This window comes from Panthera pardus, unplaced genomic scaffold, assembly GCF_024362965.1.
Source record: "Panthera pardus isolate Hobbes unplaced genomic scaffold, ASM2436296v1 HiC_scaffold_13, whole genome shotgun sequence".
NCBI lineage: Eukaryota > Metazoa > Chordata > Mammalia > Carnivora > Felidae > Panthera > Panthera pardus.
In genome coordinates, this window is record NW_026526688.1 from 199,525,386 (window position 1) to 199,542,422 (window position 17,037).

Below are 17,037 nucleotides of genomic sequence, written 5' to 3' on the forward strand. Positions count from 1 at the left end.
GTTAAGGTTCAAGGCGCTGAGGGCATCGGAGACCCAGTCCAGGTCACATCAGTAGAAAAAAGGAAGCCTCGTCTTTTACCTGTGGGGCACACGCTGCCCGCACCCGCTTTCCCGGGCCGTTGGCAGAAGAGCTCACGGGCGGCTCTGTGATGGCCTTTGCCTGGGGCCGTGATAGTGGCCGGGCAGAGGCTGGGGCCTCTCTGCCCTCAGGGTGTCTGCCGGGCACGGGGCCCGTGTGCTTAACAGTTTCCCCAGCGGATTCCAACAGCCACACGGGTGTGGACACTGTCGGACCAGGGGGTGTCCAGGTATCTTGGTCACCTCGGGCCGCCGTAACAAGGTGGCACAGACCAGAGGGCTCACACGCCAGACATTCCTTCCCTCCCAGTTGTGAGGACCCTGAGGTCCAAGATCAGAGCTCCAGCCGCTCCTGAGAGACCGTGCCCTGCTCGCAGATGTCCACCTTCTCCCCGGGTCCCCACATGGCAGAGAATGAGCTTTCCTGCACCTGTTCCTCTTCTCATTAAGGCCCTGGCCCTATGGGATTAGGACCCCAGCCTCATGAACTCGTTTCAACTTAAGTGCCTCTGTCTAGGCCCCGTCTCCAAATGCAGTCACGTGGCGGGCAGGGCTTTAGTGTATCAATTTGGGGGGACGCAGTTCCGTTCATAGCATTGGGTTTCATCGCAGCCAGGGACCTGGTCCTCTGTCTGCAGTGTTCATGTCCCCTCCACCAAGCCTGCCCGCTGACCTGGGGAGAGGGGGCCAGAGGGCAGGCACTCAGTGCTGGGACCTCAGGACTCCAACCAGGCCGTTCCACGAGGTCTTTGTGTCACTCGGTGTCACGGCTTCTGTGACCACGTGGAAGCCTGCCATTGGCTGGCTGGAGCTCTGGACTGTGTAGAATGAGCACATCTGGCCTTGGGGGTCATCACACACAATGGCCTGGGCTTTACCAGCGGAAAGAGGCCCCAGCAGCAGAGAGTGGCAGGGACAGGACACACAGCCCCCAGTGATCAGGCTCTGTTGAACTTGGACAAGACACGGGAGGCAAAGAGAGTCAGGGGGAGATTCTCAGACAAAACCCAAGGAAGTGTGCTTGTGTCTCAAGTGTGGAAGGTGTGTGTGTGTGTGTGTGTGTGTTTGTGTATGAAATGCTGAAGCAAACATCTCCAAGGACTGCAGACCCCTGGTAGCCTGGCCCCCATGGACTTTTCCAGCCTCGACACTCAACATTGCCCCCACTTGGGGAGAAGGATCTGGCTGCCTTCTCTGTCTCCTCTCCCGGGATCCTTCTCTGGGGTCCCACACTGCCTGTCACGCCTCATCCTTCCCACCCCACCACCCCGTCCCTCATCCACATGGCACTGATTCTCCCTAACCCTTGTCTCAACCTCTCAGGACCAGGAGCAGACTGGGAGCAGGGCTGGGTCCTGCTCCTGGGACGGCCCCAGCGCCCGGGGCTGTGCCACACTGCCAGGCTGAGTGACCAGGGGCGGGGTGGAGGGTGGTTTTAGACCCCGGCCTCTCTCCCTCCTGTAACCTCCCCCATCAAGCAGAGGCCCTGCCCTTGGGCTCATCCTCCTGGTTTTTGACTCAACTACAGTCTGAGATGTCACTGTCTCCCAGCAGACCCCGTCTCTTCTATCCTGCCCTACCACCTGTCCCTCCCTGCGTCACCCCCACCTCCCTCATTTTGCCCCAGGAAAATGCCTCTTCTTCGTCAGGTTGGCCGGCCGCCCTGCATAACAGCTAAGTGAAGCCTCGTGTGGTGTCCTGAGCACTGGGCCCGAGGGGAAGTGGGGGTCCCTCAAATAATGTGGGACCAGGAGCTCCTAACATTGGCCTTTTGGAAGCACACGTGCCTGAAAGATCAAACCGTGTGGCTCGTCCTTGGTGCCGGCAGGAGACAGGAAGGTCTTGCCGGGAGAGTCACCTGCCATGTCCCGTGGCTTATTTCCATTTCAGAGTTTGTGCAGCGAGGCAAAGACCTGATTAAAGCGTCGCTGGTCCACCAGGCAGAGGGGACGGCGAAGCTGAAGCTGGCTCAAGAAGAGGAGCAGAGGGGCTTCCTGGCCGAGGCACAGCTGACCTCCGACCCGGCCGAGTTCCTCCAGGTAAACCTGCTCCTGACTCCCCACCATGTCCACGGGCACGGCCGTCCCAGGAACGGCCACGCAGGTTGAGTGCTGGGGCTTGGTCCTCATGACCAAGCCAGGAAAGCCAGACGCTTTGACATCTGCCAGGCACGAGGTCAGCTTCTCGCCTCCACGTGTCAGCCCGGTGACCTTAGCACGTCCAGGGGCCCCGGGGACCGTGCCTGTGAGGCTGAGTCGGCAGGACCAGGGAGGTGGCCACGCTAGAAAATGCCCTTGTCCTGACGAGGAAGGGGACGAGGAGACTCGCCGACAAGAGACAAGAGGTCACTGTCCTTGAGGGCAAGGAAGTGAGCTGTCCCTGGCATAGGCTGAAACAACCCCGGCTCAGGTTCTCAGAGGGAAGAAGACCCTGCCTTTGCCCCTGTGTTTCCCCGCTAATGGGCGGGGCCGGGGTCTGCTTGTCCTTCCTGCACGGTGGTCAGGCCATTGGGCACGGGGGCTGCCTGGAAATGGGTTGGAACACCGACTCTGCTGCTAGGGGGCCAAGTGACCTTGGACGCATCGCTCACCCCCCAGCCCTCAGCTTCCTCATCTGCACACTGGGAGTAATGGCACCTACGTCGTGGGTTGTCAGGGTCCAGCGAGACTGCTTGTCTGGTCCCTTCTGCTCTGCATTGGCCTGTGGTGGACCTCATCTCGGTGTTGCCAGGGGGATCGAGGGACGGTGACCCACATGGTCACAGGCACGCACCGCCCCCCCTCCAGGGGCACCTTGAGGGCAGCGGCAGCTCCCCAGTGAGGAGCCGGGAGAGGAGACCCTCGAGAACAGAGGAGAGGCCCTGAGGTCCCTTTAAGGTCCAGCTGCCCCCTTCCTCAAGGAGCCTCCTCCCAGGTCCCTTCCAGGCAGTAAAGCGGGGCAGGAGCTGTTTCTGTCCTCGGGAAAATGTATCAGAACTAAGAGTGAGAGAGGCTGCGGTGCCTGGGTGGCTCAGTCGGTTAAGCGTCCGACTTCGGCTCAGGTCATGATCTCACAGTTCGTGGGTTTGAGCCCCGCGTCGGGCTCTGTGCCGACAGCTCGGAGCCTGGAGCCTGCTTCGGATTCTGTGTCTGCCTCTCTCTCTGACCCTCCCCCGTTCATGCTCTGTCTCAAAAATATATCAACATTAAAAAAATTTTAAAAGAGTGAGAGAGGCTATGATTGTACTGGCCCCTCTGCCAACATCACATGGCACAGGCTGCCCAGGACCTCAGCCCAGGCCAGGCACACGTTGGTGCTCAGGAGACATGGGTGTGGGAAGAACAGGTTGGACGAGTGTGTAAAAGGATAGATGAATACACAAGTGAATGAGAAAAAGGATAAATACGTGAATAAAGGAGTGAATGAACGGATGAATGAATGAATGCAACTCTCACCCAGACCCAGTGTCCTTTTTTTTTCTGGTCCCTGCCCCTCCCTCTCCGCCCAGCTCCCGCTCCGCGCCCCCACCAGGGCCGGACGGATTCGTACCGCCTGGTCCCAGCTGCAGTGGCTCCTAGAACCCCAGTAGAGTGGGTTCCCCGTCTTCCAGGGAAACTTCCTTGTCCTTAAAGACTCAGCGTACACGAGGAGTTTTCCCCTGTGGACCCTCCCTGAGAGGAATCTTCCCCTCTGTCGCTATGACCTGCCATGCCTCCCTGATCGTGTCTGGGACCCCCTGATGCACCCCTGTGTCTGCTCCCTGCCCTTCTCTGGGCTCCTCAGGGCGGGGCCCAGCCACGTGGTCAGGGTGGACCTGGCTGGTCACTGACCACACTGACCTCTCATGGCCTGTCTGGACTGGCCCTGCCAGGCGGTGGGCTCCACTGGGTGGTCTCCCAGAGCCTGGGTGGTGGTCCCCAGCAGTTTAGTCACAGAATGATGTCTGGGTGGCTTGTGGCCAGGCGACCAAATTTGCAAACTGCAGCCACGTGCTATCCCTGTGCCTCTGGTTTCACGTATATACATTTTTTGAAGTTTGTTTATTTATTTGGGGTGGGGCAGGGGAGGGGAAGAGAGAGAGGGAGAGAGAGAATCCCAAGCAGGCTCCGCGCCGACAACGGAGAGCCCAATGTGGGGCTCGAACTCACGGACCTCGAGATCATGACCTGAGCCGAAGTCAGACGCTTAACTGACTGAGCCCCCCCAGGTGCCCCTCCTTGTATATAAATCAGGGATGGACATCCTTCAGATCTGAGAGGCAGGGGTCCTTTTTTCTAGAAAAAAAAAATCAGCATTGTCTCGTGGGATTGATTCAGCCCCTGTTTTACTCACAGGCTTTTCACGAAGTCCTGGAGAGACAGAGGTTGACCCAGAGTTACCTGAAGGAACAGGAGGACGTCAGGACCACCGAGGCCATGGCTGTGCTCTGCCAGGTATGTGGCATCACGGAGGGACCTTCAGAGAACCCTCAGGATCTGCGTGTGCGTGGGAATCTCACATCCTCCAGCCCGGGGCCCCAGAGATGCAGGTTTGGGTCCAGCCCCGGCCCTCTGGCTGGGCACACGCCTGCCATGGGTCCCTCCCCACCTCATATACCAGAAAACCTTCTGTTTTCTGTGGAGCTCAGGGCTCTTTCCTCCAAGTGTCCCTAGAGGCAACGGCCTTTGGAAGTGAGTTCACCCAGGATGGAAAGTAGGCTGGCTTTTGTGGGCGTCGTCAGGGTAGAGCCGTGACGAGGAGGGAGCGCGAGGCCTGGCTCGGAGTGCCGGCACCACCCCCCCCCTTTCTCACTGGACAACCTCATGCAGTTCCGGAGGAGCGGGGCAGGGGGATCCCCGCTTGCCTGGAAGGCTGGCTTTGGGAGAACAGGCGTGCGCACGCGCCCTCCAGAGTGACAGGGGCTCCAGGGGATATGGTGATCACTGAGACACAGGGCGCCTGCCTCGGGTACACACCCTGAGCTGCTGGAAAGGCAGAAATGCAGACGTGTCGTCGCAAAGGAAGTTGACAAGTGCCATCGTGATGGGTAGCGCGTGAAGGGTCGACGCCAGACCCAAAGTGCCTGGGTCGGCATCCTGGCTCTTCCCCTTCCTCACTGTGTGGCCTCCAGACTTCCCTGGGCCTCTCTGGTTCCCTGTTTCCCCGCCTGGGCTATGGGGACAATGACAGCTCTTCTTCTTGGGAGTGGCGTGAACACCGAATACGCGGGGGGTTGGGGGGGGGCCCTGAGGCAGCCGCGGGCATCTGGGACACACCCCCTCGGGGCTGGCTCCCCTTGTAACATCCCGCTTTCGGGTACAGGGAGGGGGCATGAGGGATGCCCTGGGGTTCAGGCCAGGTCGAAGACAACTGTCTGTAGGAAGTGATGCCTGAGCCAAACCTTAAGGGAGGAGACAGGCCCTGTGGACGAGGAGTTGGGGGGACATCCCAGGCCCAGAAAAACGTGTGAAGGCGGGAAGTGCAAACCCTCACCGTCGTGGCAGCTATACTGGGTGAATAGGGTCTGTATGAGTCAGTTCAGCTGCCGTAACAAAGTGCCCCAGACAGGGGAGCTTAAACAGAGGATGTATATATCATCGTATATACCGTTCTGGGGGCCAGAAGTCCAAGATCAAGGTGGGGGCGTGGTTGGGTTCTGTTGAGGACCCTCTTCCTGGTTTGCAGATGGCCGCCTTCTCGCTGTGTCCTCACTTGGCCTTTCCTCTGTGCTCATGGCGAGAAAGAGTACTCTGGTGTCTTCCTCGTGTTAGGACATCAGCCCTGTGAGCTGAGGGCATCTCTTATAACCCCACTTAACCTGCGGGATCTCCTTGAGGGCCATCTCCAGGTGCAGTCACATTGGGGTTAGGGCTTCTGTATTTGAATTTGGGGGACACAATCCTATTCATAACGGCATCCCCCCCAAATTTCAAGTTCCCCTGGAATCTCCGAATGTGACCTTGTTTGGAAATAGGGTCTTTGAAGATGTAATTGGTTGAGATGAGACCATAGTGACTGAGAGGGGCCCTGGATCCAATGACTGGCGTCCTCATAAGAAGGGAGAAGGCCACATGAAGATGATGTCAGATCCTGAGCGAGGCAGCCACACGCCTGGAGCACCGGGGGCCACCAGAGCTGGAGGAGGTGGCAAGGACCCTCCGGTAGAGCCTTTGGAGGGAGTGCTGCCCTCCAAGTGCTGCCCGACACCTTGGTCTCTGCCTTCTGCCTTCACAGCCGTGAGAGAATCCATTTCTGTTGTTTAAAGTCACATGGTTTATGGGATTTTGCTATGGCGGCCACAGGAAACTGATACAGAAGCCGATCTTTGTTCCAGGCAAGCTACTGTCTTCAGTGCTTTCTGAGTATTTGATCACTTAATCCAAATGAGAAACCTGTGTGGTGAAAACTGCATTTTCCTTCCTATGCAGATGTGGAGCTGGGAAGGGTTTTCTCGAGAAATGTGCAGGGTGGGATTCAATTAGTCAAAGTCCCAGACCCCCCAGGCAGGAAACGAACAACCTTGTCAGGACTCAGATCCCTGCGCGGGGAGTGAGAAAGCTGAGTCCCAGGCCCACCCTGGATGCTAACAATGCTGTGTGACTTGCGTTGGTTACACAGCCTCCCTGTGCTGGCCCCACCGTCCTGCTCAAGTTCTAGAGTCAACGAGTAGTGAAGACGGGATTTAAAAGAAGTCCTTCTACCTTCGGTGCTGATGTTCTTGCCACGAAGCGTGTTGCTCAGTGTGGGGGCCGTGTAGTAGTGACATCCTGGCTGTGGAGCCAGACGGCCTGGGTTCTAATCCCAGCCAGGCTGTTCGCCAGTTACGTGATCAGGAACAGCTTGTCTGACTTGTGCCTCGGTTTCCTCCATCCCAACGACACTCCGATGCGGCAGAGTTTGAGAACCGCTGTCTTGGAGGGGGTGGGGTGGTCCAGTGAGCTGACACTCGTGGGGCAGCTGCTCTGAATGCCCCGCCCCACGGCCCCCGACCCCCCCTCCGGCAGGCTGACACTCCCTCTCTTGAGCTGGGATGGGAGGCGAAGATCTTTCAACCGAACCCACTTTCCTTCTCCATAAAGCAAGGACAAAACGCCCACCGGTCGTTGCTGCCGGAGGAACGGGCAGCGCGTACGGAAGTGCCTGGCCAGTCTCTGTGGCCGCCAGGAATTACATTCGCTTCAATAAAGGTCTGTGGTGACACCGAAGTGACCACAGCCCCATCCCTCCAGTGGCGTCCTTACGATGTTATGCATTTGGTTTTCCTGCGCTTGGGTCTGGTTGCCGGGCCTGTGAGAGCTCGGGCTGAGATTAAAGACCCCCTTTATTGTAGCATCAGGGAGAGGCTGTCTGGTGTGAACCAGGGGTGACACTGCTGGACTCTGTGCCTCTGAGGCGGTCCTTGGAGGCGCACGGCACAAGAAGGCCCTCGTGACTCCGTGCATGTGCGTAGCTGCTTGTAAAGGACGTAACCAAAGTCCTGTGCCAGCTTGTCTCCCAGAGTTAGTCCAGCCATGTTTCCTCGGATCCATTGTTTTTAATGCTTATTTATTTATCTCGAGAGAGCGCGAGCGAGAGTGAGTGGGGGAGGGGCAGAGAGCGAGCTTGAGAATCCCAAGCAGGCTCCGCGCTCTCAGCACAGAGCCCGACGCGGGGCTCAGTCTCCGGAACTGTGACATCATGACCTGAGCCGAAATCAAGAGTCGGACGGTTAACTGACTGAGCCACCCGGGTGCCCCCTCAGACTCTTTTTATCAGCTCATGTTGAACCCTTTGGTTCCAGATAACTTTGGTTTCTTTTATGTTCCTTCATTGTGGAAATCGTTGCCTTTGGTTATTGGGAATTGCTTTCCTGGTATTTCCGGAAGGAGAGGTTGAAGCCCTCAGGTGGAGTAGAGAGAAGCTGAATGAGCCGGTTAAATGCTGGCAGAGCCATTCCTCGCTGGGTGACCTCGGGCAAGAGCCTTAACCTCTCTGAGCTCACCTCCTCGTCTGCAGAACGGAGACGGAGAACGTTATCGACCATTATGGCAGCAGGAGAGCAGGGCTGGGGCCTAGGGCCCAGCACACAGTAGGTGCTCAGTAAATACCTCCCTGGCTACCCGACAGCTGAGCACACTGAACAGGGGATCTCAGGCCCCAGGCTGAGGAGCACAGCTCTTGCTGCAGAGTGTGAATCTGGCTTCCTTGCTGACTCGGGGAGTTTGTTCATTCCTTTTCGTTCAGTATTACTGAGCCCTGTTTTGTGCAACCTAGTCAGCTGCAAACCAAATAAATAAAGTGCTCATCTTTGCAAAGCTCCGGGGCCAGCGACAAGCTCGGGGATCCAGCAGCAGCACGGGGGCTAATGCGGCCGCCGCGGGAGGGCAGGGGAGCGCGACGTGGGCCGAGGTCGGACAGCCTCCACCCAAGGGCCCTGCGATCCATCTGAAGACATGTGCACTGACATCGGAACAGCACGGGAAGCCACTGGCGTGTTTTGAGTAGGGAAGTGACTTGGCTCATGTTTTGCGAGGATCCCTCTGGCTTCTGTGCAGGGAAGGCACTGTGGGGGGGCAGAGGTGGAGGCGGGGACCTGGGGACGCATTGCGGAGTTCCGGGCAGGAGACCATGGGGGCCTGCACTGGCATGGTGCGGGTGGGGGGCGGCGAGAAGTCTGGGTCGGGCTCTGTTTTGATGGTCAGCATCTCATCTCCTTTGTTACGACGGGAATAATAAGCTTTCTCCACAGGACTAGCTATTCAGAGGCTTAAACAAGCTCGCACATTCGTCAGGCCCGTGGTGAGCATTCAAAACATATTATCGCGACCGCGGTCGTCATTACTGCCTGCCCGGGAGGCTGTGTGAGCACAGAACATATGCAGGACATGATGCGCCTTGCGGTCTGGCTGGCTCTTCCGCAGACCCAGGCACCGGGAGTCGTCATCTCCCCTCTCTGGGCAGGACGTCGATCATGATGTCACGGGCACGGAGGCTGTGCGATAAATTCGATGACCACCTGAGGGTTCTCAGGCTGCGGAGAAAAGCGCATGTTTCTAAATTCTCACCATCGCTCGGCCTTTAAACAAATGGCACATTCTCGGTGAGACTGAGACAGTGGCCGCTGAAGAACATGTCTCGGGGCTTCGTGGAGAGACGGCTGGAACGAGCCCAGAGTCGTCCTGGTAGTGATGGGCACACGGCTGGGCTGCCACCGTCCCCTTCCAGGGTGCCGCGTCGACCTACTTGTTGATTTGGATCTCACTCCGGACTGTCCCACCCGTGCTGGGTCTGCTGAGGAGTGCGGTGGGACGGCAGCCTGCCCAGCCTGAGCCCTCTCTCAGCTTCCGAGTCTCCCCCCAAGAGTCAGGGCTGAAGAAAATAAAAGCAAAAATGGAAACTGTCCTCAAAGAAGGCAGCAGTGATCATTCTAGGCGCCCAGGGAGCGTTTGGGAGGAATCCCCAGACACCCTCAAGCCTGACACCAAATGCAAGTTTGGGGGTCCCCAAGTCCTCGAGAAGGACTCCACGGAAAGCTGTTCTGCCCACGGTTACGGTTTATTCCGGCACAAGCATGCAGAGCACAGTCAGCGCGTGGGGCAGAATCCAGGGCTCCCATCCCGATCCCTTCAGGTGTCCTTTCCCACCGAGTGTGGACGGCACTGACCCTCGCGGCATCACGCACTGCGTGTGGCCGGCCACGGAAGCCCGCCTGAGCCGTGGTCCGCAGTTTACCGGGGCTCACGTGGACCTGCCTGACCTCGAGCCCCAGCCCCGCCGGAGGATGTGCTGATGCCACACGGCCAGCTCTTTGCTTCGAGGCTCAGGAGTGGCTTTTAATTTCGTGCTATAGCGAGCATCAGTGCTTTAAAGTCCGCATCCTATAATTACGCCCCCGGGGGTACCTGAGGGCTTGTTTTTGATGTCTGTTGTCTGTGGGGTCTTTGGTGATGTTGTCTGATCTCCTTGTGTGCCTCTTTGTTTTTTTATTATATGCCTTATTCCAAATGTGTACATTTATTTGTAAAAGTATTTTCAGGCATACAGTCATGTCCTCCAAAGAGGATTTGCCTTTGCTTCTGCCAGATGACTGGGCCTCTGGGGTTCAAGGTGACCTTAATTTGAGGTCAGGGCCTGAAATGTCCTGGGCCACCCCCATGAACTGACTCTGGGCTGCAGCTGTTTAAACCAGTCGGAGCCTGTTGCCTTCCATTGCATTCGTGGTGGAGCTTTTTGGGTTCTGATGCTAAGCATGGAATGACTTACCAGGACCCACCCCTGGGGAGCCATGAGCTCCCTTTTGAGCTGGTGGCCATCAGAAGTCCTGTCAGGTGCTCAGCTGTCTCCTCTGGATGGACCCGCTCCCCATGGCTAAGCACAGCCCCAGAGCTGGGCACGCTTCTCTGACTGTGCCTTCTTCACGACCTCTGCTCGTGTTCTCCTCGCTGTCTTGTTGGCTCTTGGGACTTTCATGATCATTTAATAAGCCTTTTGTCCAGCTTTGTTTTTCATTCATTCTCAGAGGGAGGATTGGTCCAAATGAGCTGTTTGTCCATTATCGGTAGGCTCTCTAAACCTTCGAAAGGCTGTGGGTCACTTATGTCCCCGTCGTGATCACTGTATTCTGAACAAACTCCAGCTTGGCTATGAGCTCCTTAAAGCAGGACGTTCGTTGGGTTTAATTAACACCGACTTCAATTCAATTTAATTTCTATTCATTGAACACACCAGGTATGACCTAGGTACACCATTCCAGGTGCTGAGAATATGTTTATTTTTCTTTCAAAAAAAGAGTGTGCTCTCCTTGTAGCATACTGGTTATGAGTACGAGTCCGACCATCCAGTGGCCAGGACCCACTCTCTACAAAGCATGTCCGGTTACTTTCCTGATCAGTGCCTTAGTTTCCTCATCTGAAATAATGGTAGTTATAATAGAACATCATCATTGCACTGTTACAAGGATCGAAAGAGATTATACAAGAAGACTGTTCATGGCATCCCCTGGTATATGGTAGGAATTCATAATTATTACCAGTTAATAGTGTTTTACCTGCTGCGTGCCAGGCGCTATGTCAGGCCCTACAGATGCTTAGGTAGTGAGACAAGACTGTTAAGAAACTTCCTGGTCTCGTCCTTGAGAAGGACAATGACACAGCCAGTGACCACAAAGGGAGGCAGGTGCCAGAGGGGCAGCAAAGGAAGGGTTCCTCTTTGGTGCCCCCCAAACCATGCTCAGATTTGATCATTTGGTGGGGGGACTTGTAGGACTCAGCACAGAACCTGCTTATGCTAAATTTCAGTGAAGACATTCAAAGCAGAATCGGCGAAGGGAACAGGTGCACGGGGCGAGCCAAGTCCAGAAGGAACCGAGAGCAGGCTTCCAGAATCCTCTCCCAGCGGAGCTGTGCATAATTCCACCCCTGCAGTGTGATAACCTGTGTGGACTGGTGTCACCAGGGAAGCTCTCCTGAGCTTAGGAGTCCAAGGATTTTGAGGGGGGGGGGGTCAGTCACATGGGTGCTGTTTACCTGGTCTGCACCGAGGTTCCAGAACCCCAGAAGGAAGGAGGTGTTCAGCCTAAATCACACTGAGTCCAATCAAGCCCTGCAGTCAGGAAGGCCTTCCCCGAAGAGGAGACCGCAACTTGAGTTTTGGGACGTGTGTGGGGAGTTCCCAGACAGAGATTGCAGAATGGGCATTGGACATCACGTCCGTGCGTGATACATTCAGGTACTGAACCCGGGTGTTTGGTCCAGGAGGATGCAAGATGTTGGTGCGATCTGGGTATCATGTGGCCCCCGCTTTCAGAGAACTGTGGTTTGGGGGAGGGGTGACAAATAAATTGTAGTTTCAGTGCCCTGGGCAGCTGACCAAAGAGCTGTGGGAAGCCAGGGTCAGAGACAGCCATGTTAGTCTGAGCCACCCAGGGAATGCTTCATAGAGAAGGGGTTGTTTTGCAGGGGTTTTGCAGGATGAAGAGGAGTCCACTCCAGGAATGAAAGTGTCTGGATTTGGGACAAGGGGAGTGGCTTGAAAAAGCCTCTGTGTCATGAAACATGCCACAGGATGCCATTTATGTGGATAACTCACACGAAAGCCACATTTATGAACATAATATGGAGTGAGGGTGTAGAAATCCAAGCTGGAAAGAGAGATGTGGAGGTCATGGGGATGGATGTCTCTGAGGATGCTGGGAGGGAGGGGGAAAAGAACAACAGGAGGAACATAACGGATTCCAATTTCACCTGTAAACTTTAGTATTTTTAATCTACAAAAAAAAAAAAAAAGATCTGAGTGGTGGAATCACAGGTGTTTAATATATTATCATACATGTTTTTTGGTTTGCCTCAATTTAAAGAAATACATTTTCGGGAAAAGACTGGAGTGGGCGAGGTGGGCTGAAGGGAACATAAGGGTGGGAAGTGGGGCAGGACCTCCCAGCAGCCCTGCTAGGTGACCCTGAAAGCGACCGGAAGAGAGGGGTTCCAGGTTATTTGAGCTGGAATTATAATAAGATCTGTGGCTTATGCAAATAACCGGCCTAAGTGTGGGGGGTGGAGGGAGGCTGAGAGGCCAGGGGTGGTAAAAATAATCTGGAGGGAGGTTCAGAGGGGTCACCAGAGAGTCTGGGCCTGTGGGGCAGAGGGCAGGACTGGGTCGGGGTGAACGGGCTGGAAGGCAGCAGGTGTTTCCTGTGTGTGTGTGTGTGTGTGTGTGTGTGTGTGTGTGTGTGTGTGTCTGTGGCTTGAGAGCTCCCTCCCCTGGGTTTGCTCTCTGTCTTGTGGGAAGCCCACGGCCCTGCCCAGAGTGAGACCACGACTTATAACTCCATCATGTGGCTCTCGGCTTCAGGAGCTGTACCGCAGCACCATGGAAACGTTCCAGAAGTTTGTGGACGTCCTGTTCCTTCAGACGCTCCCAGGAATGACTGGCCTGTCCCAGGCAGACTGTGAGAACTTGAGGCAGGAGGTCCAGGAGAACACAGCCTGGCAGCTGGGGAAGTCCGATCGCTTCCGGAAACAGCAGTGGGAACTTTTCCAAGATCTCCTGGAGCAAGACAAGCAGGTGGGTATTTTGTAAAACCAGGTCTGGGATCCGCATGCTTTACACTTAGGAAGAATAATGAGAGATTTCGTCCATGGAGCGTCCCCTAGTGCCCGTGTTGGGCACGGTACCGAGATTGTGCTTGCCAGCCCCGGGCCGCCAGGGTGGGCCGGGGAGGAGAGCAGAGGCTGAGAAGTCACTAGATAATGTCTCCGGCTGATCCATCAGGAAAGGGCAGCAATGCCTGTTCTCTAGAATGACGGGAGGCCGGAAGGTGGCTTATAAGGGAGTGGACTTGGTCATGGGGGGGAGGCTGCTATACACATAGAATTCCCGCTTTTCAGTGCAAGTCTGTTTCAATATTAAAACCACGTATAAATGTGGTAGATAGAATAATGGCCCTCGAAGACGTCCACATCCTAATCCCAGAACCCGTGAACGCGTCACTTAACACAGCAGAAGGGACCTTGCCGAAGTGATTCTATTAAGGGTGTTGAAATGGGGAGATTCTCCAGGTGGAGTCACCAGGTGGCCCCAGTGTAATCACAGGGTCCTTGTAAGAGGGAAGGAGGAGGGTCAGAGTCGGAGAATGAAAAGTAGTGACCTGAGCAGAGGTCGGCATGATGTGGCCACGCACCCAGCGATGCAGTCGCCTCTGGAGGCTGGAAAAGGCTGGGTGCGGATCCCCCCCACACCCAACCCCGGAGCCTCCAGAACTGTAAGGTCATGATTTTGTGTTGTTTTAAACCACAGAATTTGTGGGAATGTGTGACAGCCGCAATAGGAAGCGAATAGACATTAATTTTATTAAAGAACAACGAAAATGTGTCCAACAAAGGGGGAATTTCCAAGTGTGACAGACACCTGCGTGTCCTTTCTCTCCCTGGCCTTCCTGCACGCTAGAGGCTCTAAAACTAATGTGTTCGATATCCGGGTATCTAGCAGTGGCCGATAGTCTTGGCCTCAAAGTGTGGTCCCTGCAAAGAGCTTTCCTTTCCCAATACCTAATACAAAAGCCAAGTGTTGCTTGGAGAAATCGCCTTCTTCAGGACTCCCCGTTCTTCCTGCCCAGAGCGTGTGCAGCAGGCCTGGGGTGGCCCAGCCTTCCTTTGACTCAGAGGCAGGAGAATGGAGGCTGCTCAGGATGGGAGGGACAGAGAGTGTGCGTCACTGTCCCAGCCTCAGACTGCCCCCCACCCCGTGCTCGTTATAAGAAACAACCCCCCCCCCCCCCACCGTCTCTTCACGATGGGTCTCCCAAGTCCAAGTACACCCATCATTACCAAAGAGCACTGGGCTGATGAACGCAGGTTTTCCAAAGCAGCTGACTGGAGCTGTCCAAAGTACCAAGTAAGTAAGAGGAAGCATCATGCAAACACACGGCTACTCAGAGCCGCAGGGCAGCACAAGACCTAGTTTCCCGTTGGACTTCCTTCTGGTTTATCTCAGTCCTCTGTCAGCTGCATCATGCTTTCCTTTCATTGGTTACTGTGTCCTGCCTTTGGCTCTAAGCTCCTGAAGGACAGCACCGCTGCTTTTCACTTTCACACTCCCTTATGGAAAGCCCAGGGGCTGGGACACAGCAAGGGCTCAGGAAAAGTGTGCTGCATTACCAACAACAACAGTGCGGCCTTGGAAATTATCACAGGCTCACCTTAGGGATGTACGTGAAGCTGCGTCGGTGGATTCATAGCAATTCTGGGCCCAGGCCGCTTCATTTACAGTCTCTGGGGAGGGACGGGGACAAGATCGCCAGGTGAGTCTAACGTGCCCCTGATGAAGGCTCCCTAAATGCAGGCGGGCTCCTAACCTTGGAAGCCGGATGCCTGGGTTTGAGTCAGTGCAACCCGTTAATGGGCTGGGTGACCTTGGCCGGTTAGCTGACTCCTCACGGCTCTGGGATTTTGCACAACTTGCTAAATGTCTCAGAATCTCTGCTTCGGTGTGAAAAATTGGGATCAAATACCCAATAGGGCTGCTGTGAGATAATGCAAGATAAGACCTTTCACACAGCGTCTGTTTCATTACTTAATGATATTGACATCGAAAAAAGATCCAGAATTTCATTTCCGATAAATTATTACACCCACATCCACGATGCATCGGAAACCCTCTGGTTATGAGTCTTCAGTTATTTGAAGCAAATCGTAGACATCGCATAGCATCTGGTTATTAATTCCTATTTATTTGCTCTGTGAGTATTCGCGTGCATGTGAATTTTCCTTGGCTTGTGTAGCAGTGTTTCAGGAGTTTTGCATGCAAGAAGCAAGCAGGATAGTTACTGACCTCATCAGCTGATTGGATAAGTATGACCCAAGACCGTTTTCTCCATGTGTATATGTCACAGTTAATTGACTGATTGGTCGTTTAATTGCAGTCAGTTTCCACAAGATACTTAGAGGTCCGTGTGCACTTTCGCTTGCTATATTTCCTCCTTGACGATCAAAGTGACAGATGAGCTTTCTGTGATTCGGGTGAATATTTAGTGGTAAGAAGAAAAGCACCAACAAACTATTCGTGGAAAATGAAACGCACACCCAGGCTGTGAAATTGTCTTCTACCCAAAGGGCTTTGGTGATTTCGTGTCTTAGGACTCCAGGAAGTTGTTAAATAGTATGGAATCTGTCGATTACCCAATTGGAACAGGTTGTAGCATAGTGGTTCTCAAAAAGTAATGTGTTCTAATGTCGGTTTCTGGGCTTCTCCCCAGTCTGCTGGGTTAGGTTCCCCCGCAGAGGAACCCCCATCCTGATTCCCAACAGCTGTGATCATGTGACTTCACATGGCAAGAGGGACTTGGCAAAAATGATTAAGTTTTGGATCTTGAGATAGGGCAATTCTGGACTATCCAGGGTCCTTACAAGGGAGTGGCGGGGGGCGTTGTGCAGGAGAGTCAGAGTGATGTGGTTGGTTAGAGAAAGTCTCAGCCAGCCATCGCCGGATTGAGGATTGAAGAAGCAGCTACTTGCCAAGGAATGCAGGTGGCCTCCAGCAGCTGGAAAGGGCAGGGAAATGGATGTTGCCCTGGAGCTTCCAGAAGGTGTGGAAGCCTGCTGACACCTTGATTTTAGCCCCTTGAGCCCCATTTTGGACTTCTGGCCTCCAGAAGTATAAGATCATGAGTTTGTGTTGTTTCAAGCTACGAAGTTTGCAGCGCAAACAGCAGAAGTAGGAGAATAATAGGCCACCACGGAGTTCGCACCTTTGACAAGGAACGTGGCAGTCGGCGTGCCCCGTAGCACTTACCGCTGTCAGGGACACCGCGTTGCAGTCGGTCCAGCAGGCTTTGAGTCCTGGTGCCACCTCCCACTCTGCCCGCACCCTCTCCACCCCACCCCTGGCGGGTTTCCATCACCTGGCCACCACACCTGCCCCCGCCTGTGCTGAGCTCCCGGCCTCTCCTGCCGCACTCAGCCACGGCACCTGGGCTCCGTCCGCGCTGTCTCCCACTTTCCATATCGAGAGCTCCTGTTCTCTGGAGTTGGGCTCTCCCCTCCTCCTTGAAACCGCTGCTTGGCTCTCTCGCTTCTGCCGCCTCAGTGGTGGAGTCCGGACACGGAGTCCCCTGCCTGGGGTCTCACGGCTGCAATCAAGGCTGTGGCTGGAGTCTCCTCCAGGGGCTCGGCTGGGAGGGGATCGCATCCAAGCTCACTTACACAGTCCTCGGCAGGATTCTGTTCCTCGTGGTGGTGGGGCTGAGGTCGGCAACTCGCTCATTTATGTCTCCAGCTCGCAATGTGTCCCGGCCCAGCTCTCTGCCTGAGATCTCTGTGCGTGTGATTCGTAGGCATGTGCAATGTCGCATGCCCGAAACAGAATGCCCCCCGTCTTCCTGCCAACCCTCTCCATCCACACTCTTCTCTGTCCTTCCTCTATCCTTCCAGTCAACCGGACCAAGACCCTTGGGGTTGCCTCGACTCACCCTTCTTTTTTTTTTTTTTTTAATTTTTTTTAACGTTTATTTATTTTTGACACAGAGAG

General features: G+C 55.1%; 1 protein-coding gene across 5 annotated transcripts in view; it reads left to right on the forward strand.

The window, feature by feature from the left end:
• EVC (EvC ciliary complex subunit 1) overlaps positions 1-17,037 on the forward strand; it is a 74,701-nt gene that overhangs the window by 34,031 nt on the left and 23,633 nt on the right. For all 5 annotated transcript variants that reach the window (XM_019453738.2, XM_053901702.1, XM_053901703.1 and 2 more), the window contains 3 exons: positions 1,969-2,117; positions 4,392-4,490; positions 12,865-13,077. In XM_019453738.2, coding sequence (XP_019309283.2) covers positions 1,969-2,117; positions 4,392-4,490; positions 12,865-13,077 — 461 coding nt within the window. The remainder of the gene's footprint in view (positions 1-1,968; positions 2,118-4,391; positions 4,491-12,864; positions 13,078-17,037) is intronic.